Source organism: Gobio gobio (genome assembly GCF_949357685.1).
Source record: "Gobio gobio genome assembly, chromosome: 7".
Classification (NCBI taxonomy): Eukaryota; Metazoa; Chordata; class Actinopteri; order Cypriniformes; family Gobionidae; genus Gobio; species Gobio gobio.
In genome coordinates, this window is record NC_137103.1 from 42,272,199 (window position 1) to 42,289,065 (window position 16,867).

General features: G+C 38.2%; 1 protein-coding gene across 3 annotated transcripts in view; it reads left to right on the top strand.

Annotated features, from left to right (window-relative positions):
- gli2a (GLI family zinc finger 2a) overlaps positions 1–16,867 on the top strand; it is a 90,562-nt gene that overhangs the window by 41,025 nt on the left and 32,670 nt on the right. For all 3 annotated transcript variants that reach the window (XM_079821884.1, XM_079821886.1, XM_079821885.1), the window contains exon 3: positions 11,495–11,597. In XM_079821884.1, coding sequence (XP_079678010.1) covers positions 11,495–11,597 — 103 coding nt within the window. The remainder of the gene's footprint in view (positions 1–11,494; positions 11,598–16,867) is intronic.

Here is a 16,867-nt window from a genome sequence, read left to right on the forward strand (position 1 = left end):
GTAGAAAGAATAACAAAGAGGCCGAAATGGAGAATGGACCAAAGCTTCTTTGGTTTATGAAAAGCACAAAATTGCTAAGCGTTTGTGGCCCGAGGCATCTGAAGTAGGAATACAAACAGAAAATGGAGGGCCCCCTAGAGAGGGCAAAGAAGAGGTACCGCAACCAGCCTGTCTGACCCCCAACTGAGGCATCCACAAGACCAATAACTGTGTGCCTTCACAGATGTTTTCAGTTTAAAGGGTTTACAACAAATTCTTTCACATAATTCCCCCAGAGCATGTTGCAGTCAGAGCCAATGTTTGGCTAGATAGTCAGGATCCTGTTTTATGTAAATAGACTATTACCTTAACTGTATCTTATCGCACCTGGAAACCTCTCTCTGAGCTTGAAAGTCTTGTTTTAAAGCTTTGTTCGCCCAATAATGATTTACTCACCCTCATGTTGTTCCAAACCTGTATGACTTTCTTTCTTCTGCAGAACACAAAAGATGATGTTTTAAACAACCGTTGGACCCAGATGATTTTCATTGTATGAACAGCAACACCGTTTCACTGAATAAAGAAAGTCAAACTTCATTTTATTTATATATTAGAGATTTTACAGTAGTGGTTTATCACTCCATAAATCACAATGTTAACAGCAAAAAAAAAATCCTTTTGAGAAATTGGCCTTTAAAGATCTGTAGTGTAGTAAAATAAACGCTTAAATGTGCATTGCGGGTGTTTTCATTCCACTAGTCTGAAAGAAGACATGTTATGGAAACAAATTAGCCCAAAATCTCAAAATTGACTAGTGTATGAAAAACAATGTTTTGCCTGGTGGTGAAGTTTTTGGTACTGTAGCGTTCGATGAAAACATGTGGAAACCACTGCTTTGTGCCACACTGGGGAAAATATAATCTCACAATTCTGAGTGTTGACTTTTTCTAGTCCACTGTTGTTTTTCCCCCCGCAAACATCTCAGATAACAAGGTCTCACCCCCATGTGAACCCAAGCAGGGATTTCCTCAAATGAATCATTGTGGCTCTTGAGCTCCTGCTTTGTCTTGATGTGAGAATACTTCCTTCACGGCCATCATTCCTGTTGTAAAAGATCTTTTGGTAGACCAGTCGTGCTGAAGCAGCACTGACCACTGTTAGTACATCCATTGTGTTAATGGACATCCTTTGTATCAGCCGCAGTGCAGAGGCCAAAGGGCCTCATGGAACACCATAGAGACCAGTGTTCCCAAGAGAAGATGTTAAAATGAACTCCCTTTTCCGTTTTTGGATTTGTAGAGCTTAAGGGAGTGCATAGCCATGAGCCTGTATTGGAAACCCTCAATCACGCTAAGCTGATGTTTTCTGGGTTTTCATGGGTAAGGAACGATAGTGTGTACTCTAAGGAGCAGTAAATCACTGATTCAAGAAAGCACCAAAGGCACAAAGTAGCTCTTAAGAGGATGTCTAAGTGCCATTTTCGAAACCACAAATATCAGTGCTGTGACCCCGCAACCAGTCATCCAATGAGATTTTGAGGCATGCTATATGGATGTCAGATCGTCAGTATGATTGTTTTAATCCACCCATTTTAAATGACTAACTTTGGTTTTGAGGGCTTTGGCATCCTGCAACCTTGGAATATCTTCAGCCCTGCAGATAATGGACATCTTAGTGCAAAAGTATTTACTTAATCTTGACAAAACACATGTGTGTTCAGTGTTCATTCACCGTTTTTTAATGCAAATATCCTTTAAATATAGTTAAAGGGGTGGTAAAACTCATTCTTTTGAAGGCTTGATTGTGTTTGTGGGGTGCATTGTAACATGTGTTCATGCTTCGTTTAAAAAAAAAAAAGCATTATTTTTCATATATTTGACCTTTATTCTACACTGCTCTGTCCCTCCTTGTAAAACGGTCTGATGCTTTCCGGGTTGTATGAAGCCAGTCCCTCAAAAATACGCGATGGGCTCAGATTGGTTAGCTGGCCCAGTGTGTTGTGATTCGCTAACCGCAGTGCACGTTTATCGGAAACGCCACGCCCCTTACCTGGAGGCTGTGCTTTGGTCAGTATTAGAAACAATGGCGTCATTTTAGTGAAGATGATCGAGCAGAACCTGTTCAACATGTTCAGTCCTCAAGAGTAAAGACTGCGGGTCTATAGTGATCGCTACTGAATGGCACTGTTACTTTTGTATTTTTAGAACGATTATAGCCAAATATCTGTCGCAAGAACTATTAACCCAAAATGAACACTAAACATTGGCTTTACTAGTAAGTTAGCCAAATCACACACAGAACCATGTTTAGCAGGCCTGTAGATAAATAATACATAAAAGCTCTAATCAAAGAATCATTTACACTAATGCCAAGTTCGCTGTTGAGATTTTAACGTTAGTGTTTGTAACGTTAGGTGTTCGTCGGATAACGTTAAGTATGAATGAGCATTTAACAGACTGGTTTGCAGAACAGCATTGTCATCTGTTTACTTCCTTGCTAAACAATTAATGAAAACGTATGTTAACGTAAACGTACAATTAATGTATTACAGGAAAACACATCGATGAAAAATAAATCAGACTTACAGGTTGTGGCCTGTAAACAGCTTCTGTTTGTAAATCCAGCTTTCAGGACAAGCCGTTGTGTGTGAACTCGCGAAGTTTGTGGAAGTTTTCCTCCGTGACATGTGCTGCGGGAGCCCCGCGCGCGCCTGTTCCCCTCTGTCTAGAACACACGTGCATACGTGTACCACAACAGCGCCGCGATACAAAATGGCCTCACCCCCCCCCCCATATTTAATATTCTCGGAGGAGGGTTTATGTAAATATTGAGCCTGGTGATGTCACCAACCCTGGAGGAATTTGTGTAGTCGCCTACTGGCCGTTTGCTGTAGTCCTTAGAAATTGATTTCTTTAAAAGCAAATATCTCCCTTTGCTTTAAACTTTGAATGTTGTAACTTTGCAGATGGTGTTTATGCTCAAGCAGCAACATAATACGCTAGCTAGAGTAAGAATAGTGAAATCGTGGTTTACCACCCCTTTAACATTTTGTCATTTCATATTAAAGGGTTAGTTCACCCAAAAATGAAAATTCTGTCATTAATTACTCACCCTTATGTCGTTCGAGACCCGTAAGACCTCCGTTCATATTCGGAACACAAATGAAGATATTTTTGTTGAAAGCTGATGCTGAGAAAGGCTTCAGTTAGGCCTCCATTGGCATTCAGTACATTAATACTCCCAAGACCGATAAAAGGCACTTAAAATGTCATTACAAAGTCCATCTCACCACAGTGACTCTACAATAATCTTACGATGCGACGACAATAGTTTTTGTGCGCAAAAAAAAATCAAAAGAACACCTTTATCCAACTTGTTATTGCCTTCCGCGTGTGCCTCCACGACGCATGCGCGAGAAAATGACGTAGCGCCGGGGCTCGGGATTCCATGAAATGCACACTCTAACCCCATTTTGAGCACTACGCCGAGACCTAAAGCACGATCAATGTAGAATCCAACAGCTTAGACACGCGCGTCTTCCTCTGATTGTAAACAAATCACTTCTGGGTCATCTGTCCGAACGCCGGATCTGCGTCATATTCTCGCGCATGCGTCGTGGAGACACACACGGAAGGCAGTAACAAGTTGGAAAAAGGTGTTATTTTGATTTTTTTTGCGCACAAAAACTATTGTCGTCGCATAGTAAGATTATTGTAGAGTCACTGTGGTGAGATGGACTTTGTAACGATGTTTTGAGTGCCTTTTATCCGTCTTGGGAGTATAAGTGTACTGAATGCCAATGGAGGCCTTTCTCAGCCATCAGCTTTCAACAAAAATATCTTCATTTGTGTTCCGAATATGAACGGAGGTCTTACGGGTCTCGAACGACGTGAGGGTGAGTAATTAATGACAGAATTTTCATTTTTGGGTGAACTAACCCTTTAATTCATTTTAGTCCATTGTATTCTGATTATGTTATGATGATACTTTAAATTTTTTTTACTTTTATTAAGCCAGATACATTCAATTGATCAAAAGTCACAGTAAAATAGTTGTTACAATGATTTCTATATAAAATGAACACTGTTCTTTTGAACTTTCTATTTATCAAAGAATCCACAAAAATATTAAGCAGCCCAACTGTCTTCAACACTAATAATAATATATATTTTTTAATTGAGCACCAAATCAGCATATTAAAATTATTTCTGAAAGATCATGTGACACTGAATACTGGAGTAGAGTCTGCTTATAATTGTAATGATATTTCTCAATATTACTGTTTTAGTGTATTTTGATCAAATAAATGCAGCCTTTGTGCGTATTAGACTTCTTTAAAAAAAAAAATCTAATTTATTTATAAAACAATAATTGTGTCATCAGTAATTTCAATGACAAGTTCTAATGATAAATCAGGTGGGTGATTAGCTTTATGTGTAATTATAGTCTTGCTGAGACTTTTATCATCATCTAAGTGGCACTGTTACACCAAAAGCATTCTAATGTGTAGCAAAACAAACACTCACATAGTGCAAGCTCTACTTGTACGGTGATACATTGGGGTTATTTGCTGGTGACCCCACTGCCCACTGATAGCTTTTGTCCTAGGACTGAGACCCTGTGGAAGTATCGAGACAATTAAGGCAACTAGTCCAGTGTCTCAGAAAGGCTTAATAAATCACATTCGGCTCTCAGGGCTTATAAGGGCCAGCAGCATACTGGAAATTGTGTGAGTGATTGGATGGATTTTGCCAGTTGTTTGACATGGCCTTAGACTGCCAGAAAGAAGCCAGCAATTGTAAACATTAACAGGAAAGGCACATAAGGTCTGCTGAGGATCTGGAGCTACTGTATTTATGACAGGGTTTTGTAAACCTAGGACTTGCTATGCCAACTAACTAAACCTCTGTCATTTAATGACATTAGGAAAACGGTGTCAAATAAAAAAAAACTTTCAGACAATAATATTACACCTTGTGTCTTGCTAACACATTTGAATAAAAACTTTGTATGACTTAAGTCAACAAACATTATATAACGCATGACAGATCAATAACTTGTAGACACTACCATTTAAAAAGTTTGGCTAAGATTCTTTTGTTTGGATTTTTTTAATACTTTTATTCAAAAAGACTTATTCATCAAGTGTTAAAATGATAAAAAGTGACCGTAAAGACATTTTTAATGTTCCTAAAGATTTCTTTTTCAAATAAGCTATGAAAAAAAATGATGGATTTCACAAAAGAAAAAATCAACATTGATGATAAGAATTGTTTTGAGAAGCAAATCAGCATATTATAATATTTTCTGAAGGATCATGTGACACTGAATGGCTGTTGAAAATTCAGCTTTGCCACCACAGGAATAAATTGAATTTTTAAATCTATCAAAATAGAAAGAGCTCAAATAAATTGTAATAAAATTTCACAATATTACTTTTTTTTTTACTCTGTTTTTGATCAAATAAATGAGCAAAATTTTAAAAACATAAAAAAATCACACTTTTGAACAGTAGTATATGTTGTATTGTATGAAATTGTATGAGCCACAAAGCAATGCAAAAAAAAAAATACTCAGAACATCTAAAGGCCCGGGTATACTTCATTTTCCGCCTTCTTCTACGTCTCTTACACAGTTGAGCGTGCGACCCTTTTAAAGTATACTCCATACTTTGTGCTTTAGTATAGCAACACTGTGGCAATGACCAGTATTTTATTTTATTTATTTTTATTTATTTATTTTATTTTATTTTCGGGGACAAATTTTCTTTTCAGTGTAAGAGACAAGCAAGCAACTGTTGCAATATTCTAATTTGACACATCTTAAAGGATCTACAGTTAACAACAGGTATACCAGGTACTGCTGTGGTATGGATGCCATAACTTAATCTACTTGGCCTTTGCCAGAAATCCTCTATTAATAAGAAATGTATCATTTTACAAAGCCCCCGGGGTGTTAAAAGAAGAGGCATTCACTTAATACTTCCTTTCAGTGCTGGAAGCATTTTTCGTGCTCTCCCCTAAACCCCTAATCCTTCTGCCGCCACAACTAACGCCTTGGGAAAAAACCATCAACACAGACTAAATAGGGATGTTATACAGTGCGACATTTCCCAGGTGCAGGATGGAGAGTGAAGACAAGCCTCTTTTTTTCCCCCCTGAGCATTTAAGTGTTGCGTACTGATGTACACTGATGTGTGACATTAAGTCAAAAAAGGCTTTGCTTGGTAGTTCAAAAATGGGAACAAATTGCATGCTACCAGGATAGGCTGACTCCACTGGTGGCTACCACTCGGCCTGCGGCTTCCCAGGGTTCAAGGCAGCTTAGGGATCTGGTGTGGAGCGGTTTGCATGGTGCTGTGTAGTTAGGCCCCTTGCCAGGCCATTCTGCTGGAATTTCCTGTCTGAATCGACTCCCTCCTGCTCGCTCCCTCCTCGTTCCTGGAGCGAGACAGAAAAGCCTTTTTAATTACACCGCTGCTGCCTGGCCTCTCAGGATATTATTATTGTTCTTGAGTGCTTCCTCTAAAGATGAGCTACTCTCAGTACAAAGCCGCCTGTCTCTCGGCTCCGCTCGGACATGAAAAGTGAATGTTTTTCCTCTACTTTGAGTACCCGTTGATAATGTCTACCACCTGCTATTGTCTTTAAAAGGACATACGGCCACAAGCTAATCCTGCAACAGAGCGTGGATGCCTGTTTCTCACCAGGTCCTGACAGGAAGTTTTGCACATATAATGGGACTAAAACAATACTACTTTTTGTAATCTAAACATTGTGCTTATTAAAACGTTTAATAGATCAAATATGAATATATTATCTTTATTGTCATTGCCATTAAAACAACGTTTAGCGGCTCACAGGGATTGGCAAAAATAGAAAAGGCAGAAATATAAGAGTGAGGTAATGTACACAAATAGTTTGTGCTAATGTTGTCAAAAGTACAGACTGAAATGGAAAAAATGTGACGCTTTGAGTGCTGTTGAGCAGAATCGTAAACACCTCTGATTGCCCATTGGGCGCACACGCTCATCAAATATGACTGTGATTGGCTACAATGATCAGCGCTTCAAAAATATGTTGTTAAATATACATTGACGCTCTTCACCAAGCGTTTACACAGATACACACGCGACCGGTCCGCTGATAGACGCCTGCTTGTGCTTTCAAACGCTTCAAAAACACTTTCAAACACTCCCGTGCGTTGATTTATTGTAGCCAATCACAGACATATCTGATGAGTCCGTGAACACAATCAGAGGTGTTTACGATTCTGCTCAACAGTGCTCAAAGCTTCACATTTTTGTACAGACTAAAGCCCAATTTATACTTCTGCGTCAAGTGTACGCCGTAGGTACGTCGTAGGCTGTGTGTTGCAAAATGGAACAACGCGTCAATTCTATGCGAACCGCAAGCGCTGTGATTGGTCTGCCAGAACCCCTCCCTCAGGGGTACACATGCTCTCTTTGCATGTGTAACTGCACGACGCAGAAGTATAAATCAGCCTTAATGCTGCCTTCATGTGCTATCGGAAATGTGTTAATTCCCACTTCTGAAGTCATGATTACAAGCTCATCGAAATAGGAAGGCGTTCATGTGCAATTTTTAACTAGGAAACTCGTATTTACGATAATTCCAAGTGCACGTGATTGACGTGCACGCAGCATTAGTACCGAAGTCTAGTTTGTGCAAAAAAAAACATATAGGCCTATCTTTTTTTGGGGGGCTATACAATAAAATAATACAAATGTACTTAAAGCTGCTGTCCGTAACTTTTTTTGTGTTCAAGATTTACAAAAGTGATATAATGATAATGTACAACATGAATCCATTTTCTAAACCGTGTTTTTGTCTTACCCTGAATCATTATGGTACACTTATAATAAGTGTTTATATTGGGACTATTTCACACCGGACTGGTAGGAACCGCTGCGGAGGAGCACAGTCCCTGCGTGACTCGCCATAGACATAAACAGAGAGAAGTAGCTCCGGCTGCCTTGTTCTTCCGCAAGACGCATGCAGTTCTGTTTATTAACCGCTAGAGCGCAAAAAGTTACGGACAGCAGCTTTAAGTTTTATAGATGCATTATGATTGTATTGTATTGCTGCTCAAAAGTCTACATTCATAAATTCAATACGTTTTTAGTGAATTTTATTTAGTGAATTTTGTTTAATATTTTTTAACCCTAGAATGTGCATAACAGAATACTTAAATAATAAAATAATTGAAATTACTTTAAAGTCACCATGAAATCAAATTTGACCATTCCTATATTTTATGGAAAATTCAATCATAAAATGTCCAAATCTGTAATTTTATTAATACGGTAATAATACAAAAATAAGCATCTAAAGATTTAGAAAATTCTTTTAATTTCTTTTAAAAACTAATCTAAAAATGTCTTTATTATTCTTATTATTATTTCATGAACCCGGCCACAATCTGTTTTGGGGAGAATATTTATGCACAAGCCTCTTGCCTTTGGTAGGAGCCAAGGCAAGAGAAGAAACTGGGTCAAACCATACGGTAACACCTGTGTACCTCCCTGAGCACTGGACTTTGGTCCTCCTTTTGCTCCAAGAACAATGGATGATGATGAAAAAAGCCCTTCTCAGGCCATCCCTGTCTCTGTACATCCTCTTGAGGCCTTCCTCCTGTCAGAGTTAGTGCATCCAAGATTAGGTCATTCGGTGGTTGCCATCCAGAGAATGAATATTATATGGCGTTTGGTCTTTTTTGTTTGGTCTTTCAGTGTATTTATGAGGTTTCATGTGAAACATTGCATTAGCTCAGTGAGAGAAAAAATGAAAAACTGCCTTTCGTAATGAACAACTTACTAAGTGTTTTAGCTCATATATGATCTTCCATGCTTTACAGCACCAGTTCCCATCATTCTTAAACGCACAGGAATCCCATGAGTTTCCAAAGGCTTACTCAAGCGCTGACATGCTGCACACTTGGCCAAAGCATCAATGAATGTGTTATGTATATGCATGCTTATTCTCCTACATGCAAGCCCTCATTACATTGGCCTCTACACCAGGATTTGAGAAATGCCTCTCAATATCCAACTCACCAAGGAAAGGGAGTCCACCTAATTGGCAAGGAAAAACGCACTACTACAGCCTGAAAATATGCAGTCACTTTAAGCTTTTGAGATGGATTTAAGCCATCACACCACCAGTCCCTCCCTGCAGTTGTGAATTAGGCTGCTTACCTGTCAGTTGTACTTTCCGCTGTGACAGTGATGAAGGGGTTGAAGAGTTGATCATTTCTCCAGGACAAATTCCACTGGAAACACCAACATTCAGATCTAATGCAAGCTCACAAAGTACATTAGCATACGCTGTTTTTTTGTAAAGCTTTGGTTTCAAAAATGTGCTTATTATTACAGCTCAAACTCTTAGAGTCAGATGTTTTATTTGTGATAGTGCAGTGGAACATGCCAAATTGTAGAGACACAATTTTTGGAAGAAGAAATTGTGATCACTATTATTAAATTCCATTGCTGCAGCTCTGGAAAAAATTAAGAGACCACTTAGCATTGATTTCTCAATGTCAAGTGGTCTCTTAATTTTTTCCAGAGCTATATAAAATATATTTTTTATTCTGTATTATTTTATGGCAATGGAATTTAATCATATTTATATTCATAATAATTAAATTAAGGATGCTCGGATTACAGCAGTTTTATAAAAGGGTCCATTTGCTTACTACAGGATTTGTTTCTTCTTGTACAGTATTGTTTTTTTTGTTTTGTATTTTTCATTTTCTGAAAGAAGAGGAAAAAGTGATTTTATTATTTTAGGCTTTCATACTTTACATTCTTATCGCCCAATTTTTTTACTTTTGGTCTCGTTCCCTGTGATGTCAAATCTGCCCATACTAAATAATAAGCATAATTTAGATATAAACAAGGTTACCTTCTACTCGCAGGTGAATGGAGTGCAGGTTTTTGCACTGAAATATTGTGCAGAAAACTTTTTAGCGAATTTGTCCCAGGTTGTTGGACACGTTCCTTAGTCTTAAAATGGAATAATGCATGCTTGACAGTCACCGTGATGAGTGCAGTGAAAGCGGCAGCTCTGGAATGCTGACTCATATAGGTCTCCTCCTGATGGGCCCCTGAGAGGCCCCTATGGCCCTTCCCCACCCTGATCTACCCTGATCTCCTCACAGGAGGAGATAATGATCTGAAGACATTACCCCCATGGTCTCTGTTCTCAGGTCAAGTCTGATTCACCGGTGCATGTGATGCCCAAGAATTTTAATACAGGAGAGGAATGGGCACAGACAGACACGCACAGGAGATGAGATGATGAGTTGATCCAAAAATATCCTCAGGAGCTTATTAAGAGCAAAGAGTAATGATAAACACACTTTTAAGACGCAGACGGTATACTCTATTTAGTGCTTACTCAAAGATCTATAACCACCACCTCAAGTAAGTTCCAGTCATTAATGAAAGCATGTTGGTTTTTAACAAGACCCCCTTAAAGCAATCAACCTTTTTATGACAGGAAGAACATGTTTTGGTCTTCTTTTTTTAGCCCAGACAAATAAAAACTCATCATGAGAAACTGTAATTCACTCATTGCACATGTAAGACCAGTAATATAGAAGAATCGTCTGTAAGTTTTCAAGTTCAGTTTTCAAATCAAACATAGTTTGGCATTAGCATGTTGCTAAGCTAACAACACTGTACTTTAAATAGGCTAAAAAATAGGCTACATAGCACTTGTGAACAAGAATTTGTTCCAAGACACTATTTTCTTCTTATCGCTTTGATGTTATGTATAACATGTTTGTGTTTATTATGGCTCGAATCAGGGTTATTGGTGAATAAAACTAAAACCATAAAAAATGTTTAACTTGAAATGAAATTAAATAAAATAAATTTTAAGCTAGTTGCCAAATTCAGATTTTCATTTTTTAACTTGATACACTAAAATAACTCAAATTAAAACCGAAATAAAAATAAATAGACATATTTAAAAAAATTATAATAATAAAAGTGACAAAACACTACAAAAATACTAAAACTTTAACTAAATTTAAAATATAAAAATGAAAACTAATTGAAGCTGTTAATAAAAAATCGCAATGATTCTAAAAATAACACTGGATTGAATTTATTTATATATGTGTATGTGTATATATATATATATATATATATATATATATATATATATATATATATATATATATATATATATATATATATATATATATATATATATATATATATATATATATATATATATATATATATATATATATATATATATATATATATATATATATATACACAGATACATACATACACAGATACATACATACACAGATACATACATACACAGATACATACATACACAGATACATACACATACACAGATACATACATACCACCATTTTTTTTATGGTTTTGGAATAGCAGCTTTGCACAAAAAAGCCATCTTGCATTTTGGCCTCTGTCTTATTTGTCTTTTTTTCTCTTCTGTGTTTGACTCCATAGCTCCTCATTTATTCTCAACCTTCCACACACCGATTCCGATCGACATGCGACACCATGAGGGGAGGTACCATTACGAGCCACACCCTCTGCACCCCATGCATGGGTAAGTTTGTTTAACACTTTGACATTAATTTTCCACTGTCTGCAATGATGGAATCATTGTCTCAAATAGAAATAACCTGTTGAGTCATCTTCAGTATAAAGCACACAGATTCAGAACATGCCATGATCAGGTCACGTCCAGTACAGCCGTTTGTCTTCTGCTGAAAGATTGTTGTGAGATGTGCAGCACATGAAGAACAAATGTCCAAGTAGTGAGACACAATGCCAGTGATTCAAGCAGTTTCATATCATAGATAAAACAGGTGTGTAGTATAAAGCTGACAGAACGTTAGCATCTCTCATCCTTGTAATATATCGTTTTGGACAGAATCTGTGAATCTGGCATTTACTGATACAGTTTTGCAAGGTTTTGACGTGTAAACCTGGGAATAATAAGAAAGTCTTAGGTTTAAAAAAAATATTAAAAGCAAAAGAGACTAACCAAATAATAAGAAAATCTGAAGTTATAATTTTTCTTTTAAAAGTATCAGTTTAAGCTCAAGTTGATAATAGAAAAAATAATACATTTTAAATATATAAAATAGGAGCATTTTCTCACAAACAAAGACTAACCTGAGAAACAATCAGTGCATCTGCGCATTTGCATTTAGAATCACAGATTTGGTAGCGATACATACTGTGATCACAGCGACACTAGAACAATTTATCACACGAGCTCGAGCCCGAGAAAGAGAATTCCTGGCCTCTCTCGCTGTACTCTGGCTTCTTTGATTAATGTGACTTGGCCTTGACAGAGGCCCCCTAATTCATCAAGACCTTGATTTAGCTGTCCTTTTCACTGCCTGTGCCCAATACACCTAATTACATGTATATTGCACAGCAAATTAAGCACAATGTTATCTTTTGGAAGGGTAGTGGCAAGGGTCTGATTAAGGGATCCTATAGAATGATTCATGATACATATAAATCTATTTATAAATGTACAACAATAGTTAGAAACAAAGGTCTCAATGAGTGAGTTATTGGACTCTATTTTAACAATCTGAGCGCATGGTCTGAAGCACATGGCGCAGGTGCACTTAGGGCATGTCCGAATCCACTTTTGCTAGTTTAACAATGGAAAGAATGGTTTGCACGCCAAGGAGCATGCTCCAAAAGGGTTGTACCTATAGTCTCTTAATGAGTCATGGGTGTGTTTTGGTGCAACGGGCAACAAACTAATCAGAATCTCCCATTCCCTTTAAAAGCCAGTTGCGCTTGCACCATGGCGGCTTTGCTATTTACATGGCAAAATTTGCAAGCCGAAAGACTGAATGCTTCTCCTGAGAGGAATCATTATTTTTAGTATTTAAAAATGTTTGTGTGATGCGCTTATAGGCACATATTACTAGCGTGCCCTTTAAATAACACAAAAAATACTGCACCATTGACTTTAGACCAGGTTTTTGTTGCTCAATGGTGCAGTTGTTTTCAGTTGCCTCAAAATAGCAACACGCCAACAATGCACCTGAACACACCTCGTTTTCGGACCAGCATGCCCATGGGCAAACAAATGGGCACGAGTGCATTTGCTATTTAAACAACATTGCACTGGACGTGAAAATGATAACTGCGTCGGGCTGAAACTAGCAAAAAAATACTTGCGTCATGCCTGCCGCCACATTGCGCCGGGTGTATGATAGGGCCCCATTGAGTCATTAATTCAACCATTTATTCAAACATACTGATTCATTTAGGAGCGAAAAGGGATTAATTGATTCGCTCTTATAACTGATTTGTGCAAACACACTGATTCATTCAGGGATGCCATTACATTGTTGCAGTGGCAGCATTGTTTATTAACTTCTTCATTTATTGTCATATAACACTGGCAATCGTGATGTTGTGACTTGTGACCTGCAGATTAAAAGTGGTTTCTGTCTATTCAAATATGTTGCAGATATGCGTTTGCCAAAATAATTTCTAAAGCAATCAAATCTCTCTCAACACGCATACATAGGAGGAGTTGACAAGTCTTGAAGATGTCTAAATGTTTGTAGAGTGTTTCAGCATGCAAACAGAAAAATTAGCATCCAGAATCTAGCTTTCCTTCCCCCCAAACCTCAATGACAGCAGAGTAAATGAGAAAAACACATCTTTCACTCAATCACTCTCATTCACTCGAAAGCATTTTTCTTTTGGAAAACAGTTTTAGACTGCAGTGGTATCGAGCACCACCCAACATTTTTTCGAACCAATGAATTTACTAAAAAGAAGTTGTCTAATCTAATAAGTCTTTCTATATAGTGAGGGGGAACTTTGCGCATATCTCTGGTTAATGTGATTGTAAATAGTGCATGTTTGTAAGTTTTGGTCATGCAGTAATACTGCAGAGAAAGGAAGCGACTGGAGAGCATGCATGGAGTTTGGAAGATGTTCCCACGGCTGCCACAGTGCAGTTAACTGCAGTCTCTGTGGGATAAGATGTGATTCATCTAAATCAGAGCACCTGACCAGAGATGTGGGCAGGGGATATGCGTATTCTGAATAAGTCCACAGAGCCTGCAGAAGGAAAGCACATATTGTCAAAATATGAACATTTATGAAGTTCACAGAAGCATTCGGGTAGTTTATATAACTTCGTAGCCATAAAACTTGTCATGACCATTTCAAGTTACATATCAAGTCAGTGGTTTTTGCAAAGGTATTCTAATGAGGATTGTAGTGTACACTGATTGTATTTTGCACTTTGCAGACATGTAAACAGCAGTTAGGTCACGATTGCTAATGACTGCTGCAAGATGGTAACAGTAGCTTCGCGACATGGTAGCATCAGCCACTGACAGTTTTTTTGAGTAATGCGGACACTAAAAAAGACTGTCAAATGGAGACAGTTATTGTGTTGCGATACTATGGGCTGGTACCACCCATGGTGCTACGATGGAAGACTGCTAAAATGACAGGTAGCTATTAAGAAGAAGCTCTCTAAATGCACCATGACATACACTGTCTATGACTAAGGTCTCCTCAACTGTTCAAGTACCATCTTGTCAGAGAGAGGGCGTAACAACAAGACCTTGGTTATCATTCTTGTCAGTAGGAGCCCACTTTTTCTTATCCCCTGACAGGTAAAGTTGTAAATAATGGCTTATTATTGAGGGTTCAAACACCAGAGCAGTTTTTCTGATTTATTTATGCGTTGACATGTTGTCTTGTCGATTTTGACTGTCTGGCAACTCTGAGAAATGTGGGAATGTACCCAAAACTGGGTTAATATGTGTTTATGTATATTTAAAAGTTGTCTCTCACGGTTGTTGACATACTTTCCCATAGTAGTTCAAGTATGGTGGGGAAGACTTCAAAACCACTGTAAATATTACTCCAAATCTTTAATTATGTGCCAATAAGGCTGTGAATTCATAATTACATTATGGTTAAGGGTTGCAAATGGTGTTTCGCTTTGGCTTTAAGCTTTAGTCAGGGGTTTTAAAGTGTATAAATATATTTTTAAAAAGTGTGTAAAGAATCAGTACATTAAAGCTGCAGTCCGTAAGTTTTGCCTTCTGTGTCGCCATCTCTATTTGAAACATGAAATTGCAGTTTTTTGCGGAATTATCGTCTTTACGTGGGTTGTGCATCGGCACGGCTCCTCAGTGGGGATGAATCTAATGTTTTGAGGAGTATGTGTGGCTGTCATTCATTCAACACACCGGTGTAGATACTGTACTTCGGAATCACAGATTCTACATCTTGGAAGTATGGACCTTTCTGGATTACGACCCGCCATCAAAATGATACGTTTAATCATTCCAGCTGCTGTGAGAAAAGGTAATAAATGATCCACCACCTGCAGCCTCCTCACATACGATAGCCTACTAGCCGGACTTCTCCTGTAATGATGAACGGCGCCATGCTCGATTTTCCCTAGGAAACCTACCAGTACCACTCAAATGATAACATTATCAAAGCTTACTGTTGTGAATCGGGCTAAGGTAAGGAGATTACCGTACCCCAAATTTTACCCATTTTTAACCAAAAAAAGTTACGGGCTCTACTAACAATAGAGTTTGTCAATGCATAGAAGGCAATTTCTGGCAAGCTGACCAAAATTGAAATCAGTTGATGTTTAGTTTGGGACACTGAAACCAATGGTCACAATAATTACAATACAACCATGACATTTTCTGTGGTGATCTGTTGTCATACTGTTGTCGGTGGTCAAGATGACAACCAACACATACTTATGGCCACATACAGATAACATCTTTGCTGGCAGTTTGCAAAATCATAGCACTATTGCAGGCGAATATTAATTTTGAGCACTTGCTCCCCCCTCCACAAAAGGTGGGAGGGTTTGGTGGTTTGTGTATGGCGAGTCTGTTTTCTTTCAGCTCCTCATGAACAGAGACGTCTTTATGGCTATCCTTTCAAGGAGGCTGATGGCAGAAAGTTGGCAACAGGACAAGCCTGGTAGTCTGCAGGCGTTTACTGGAAACTGAGCACGACTCTGGCTGGGTGCAGGTTGGCCTCCGAACAGAGATGGTATAAATGAGAGACTGAGATGAAGCCAGACTGTGCCAAGCATAATGCATCTGATACCCGTCATTCAGATAGTCACTGTAGGCCTTACTCACATCTCATTAAAGGTACAAAAAACGGTTTATCCCTTTTTGAAAAATGTATGTATTAAAGCAATGGTTTCCAATTCTGTCATCATTTACTTGCCTTCATGCCATTTTAAACCTGTACTATTTTCTGCTGCATAAAATGAAATGAGCTGTTACTCTACAAAATACACCTTAAATGCAATAACTTGTTATGAAGACCAAAATTCAAGTTATTTACTAAAGTTAATTCCTCCCCTCGGTTCTCAAATGTTGCTAATCAATTACGAACCCCACAATAACCAATGGTGTTTGGCATCAACAACATTAAACCTAGTGTTACATGTCTTGACGTCATTTTGGGAGATTTTTTTTTATTAATAGTGATTTAAATTTCAGTTTGTTCCTCATACAAAGCTCAAGAAAATTTAGAACATGTATGGCTCTGTTTACCCTGTATGGCCCTGGTATTAAGATGCATTTTGGTCGATCGGATCACAAGTGGACGATGCTAAATTCAGGTGTTGACGGGGTCTAAAACGTTTCGAACTTGTCAGCTTTCGCCCACTTCCAGAGGTCGAAAACTCATTTGACCGGATTGCTTTCGTAGTGTAAACGCTCGTGTGGTTGAATGCGTTCGAACAGTCACAAAAGACTGCCTACTCTTCACCTACTGACCTAATGTGTAAACATTATGGGAAGCGTGCTAGCCAGACAGGATTTAAAC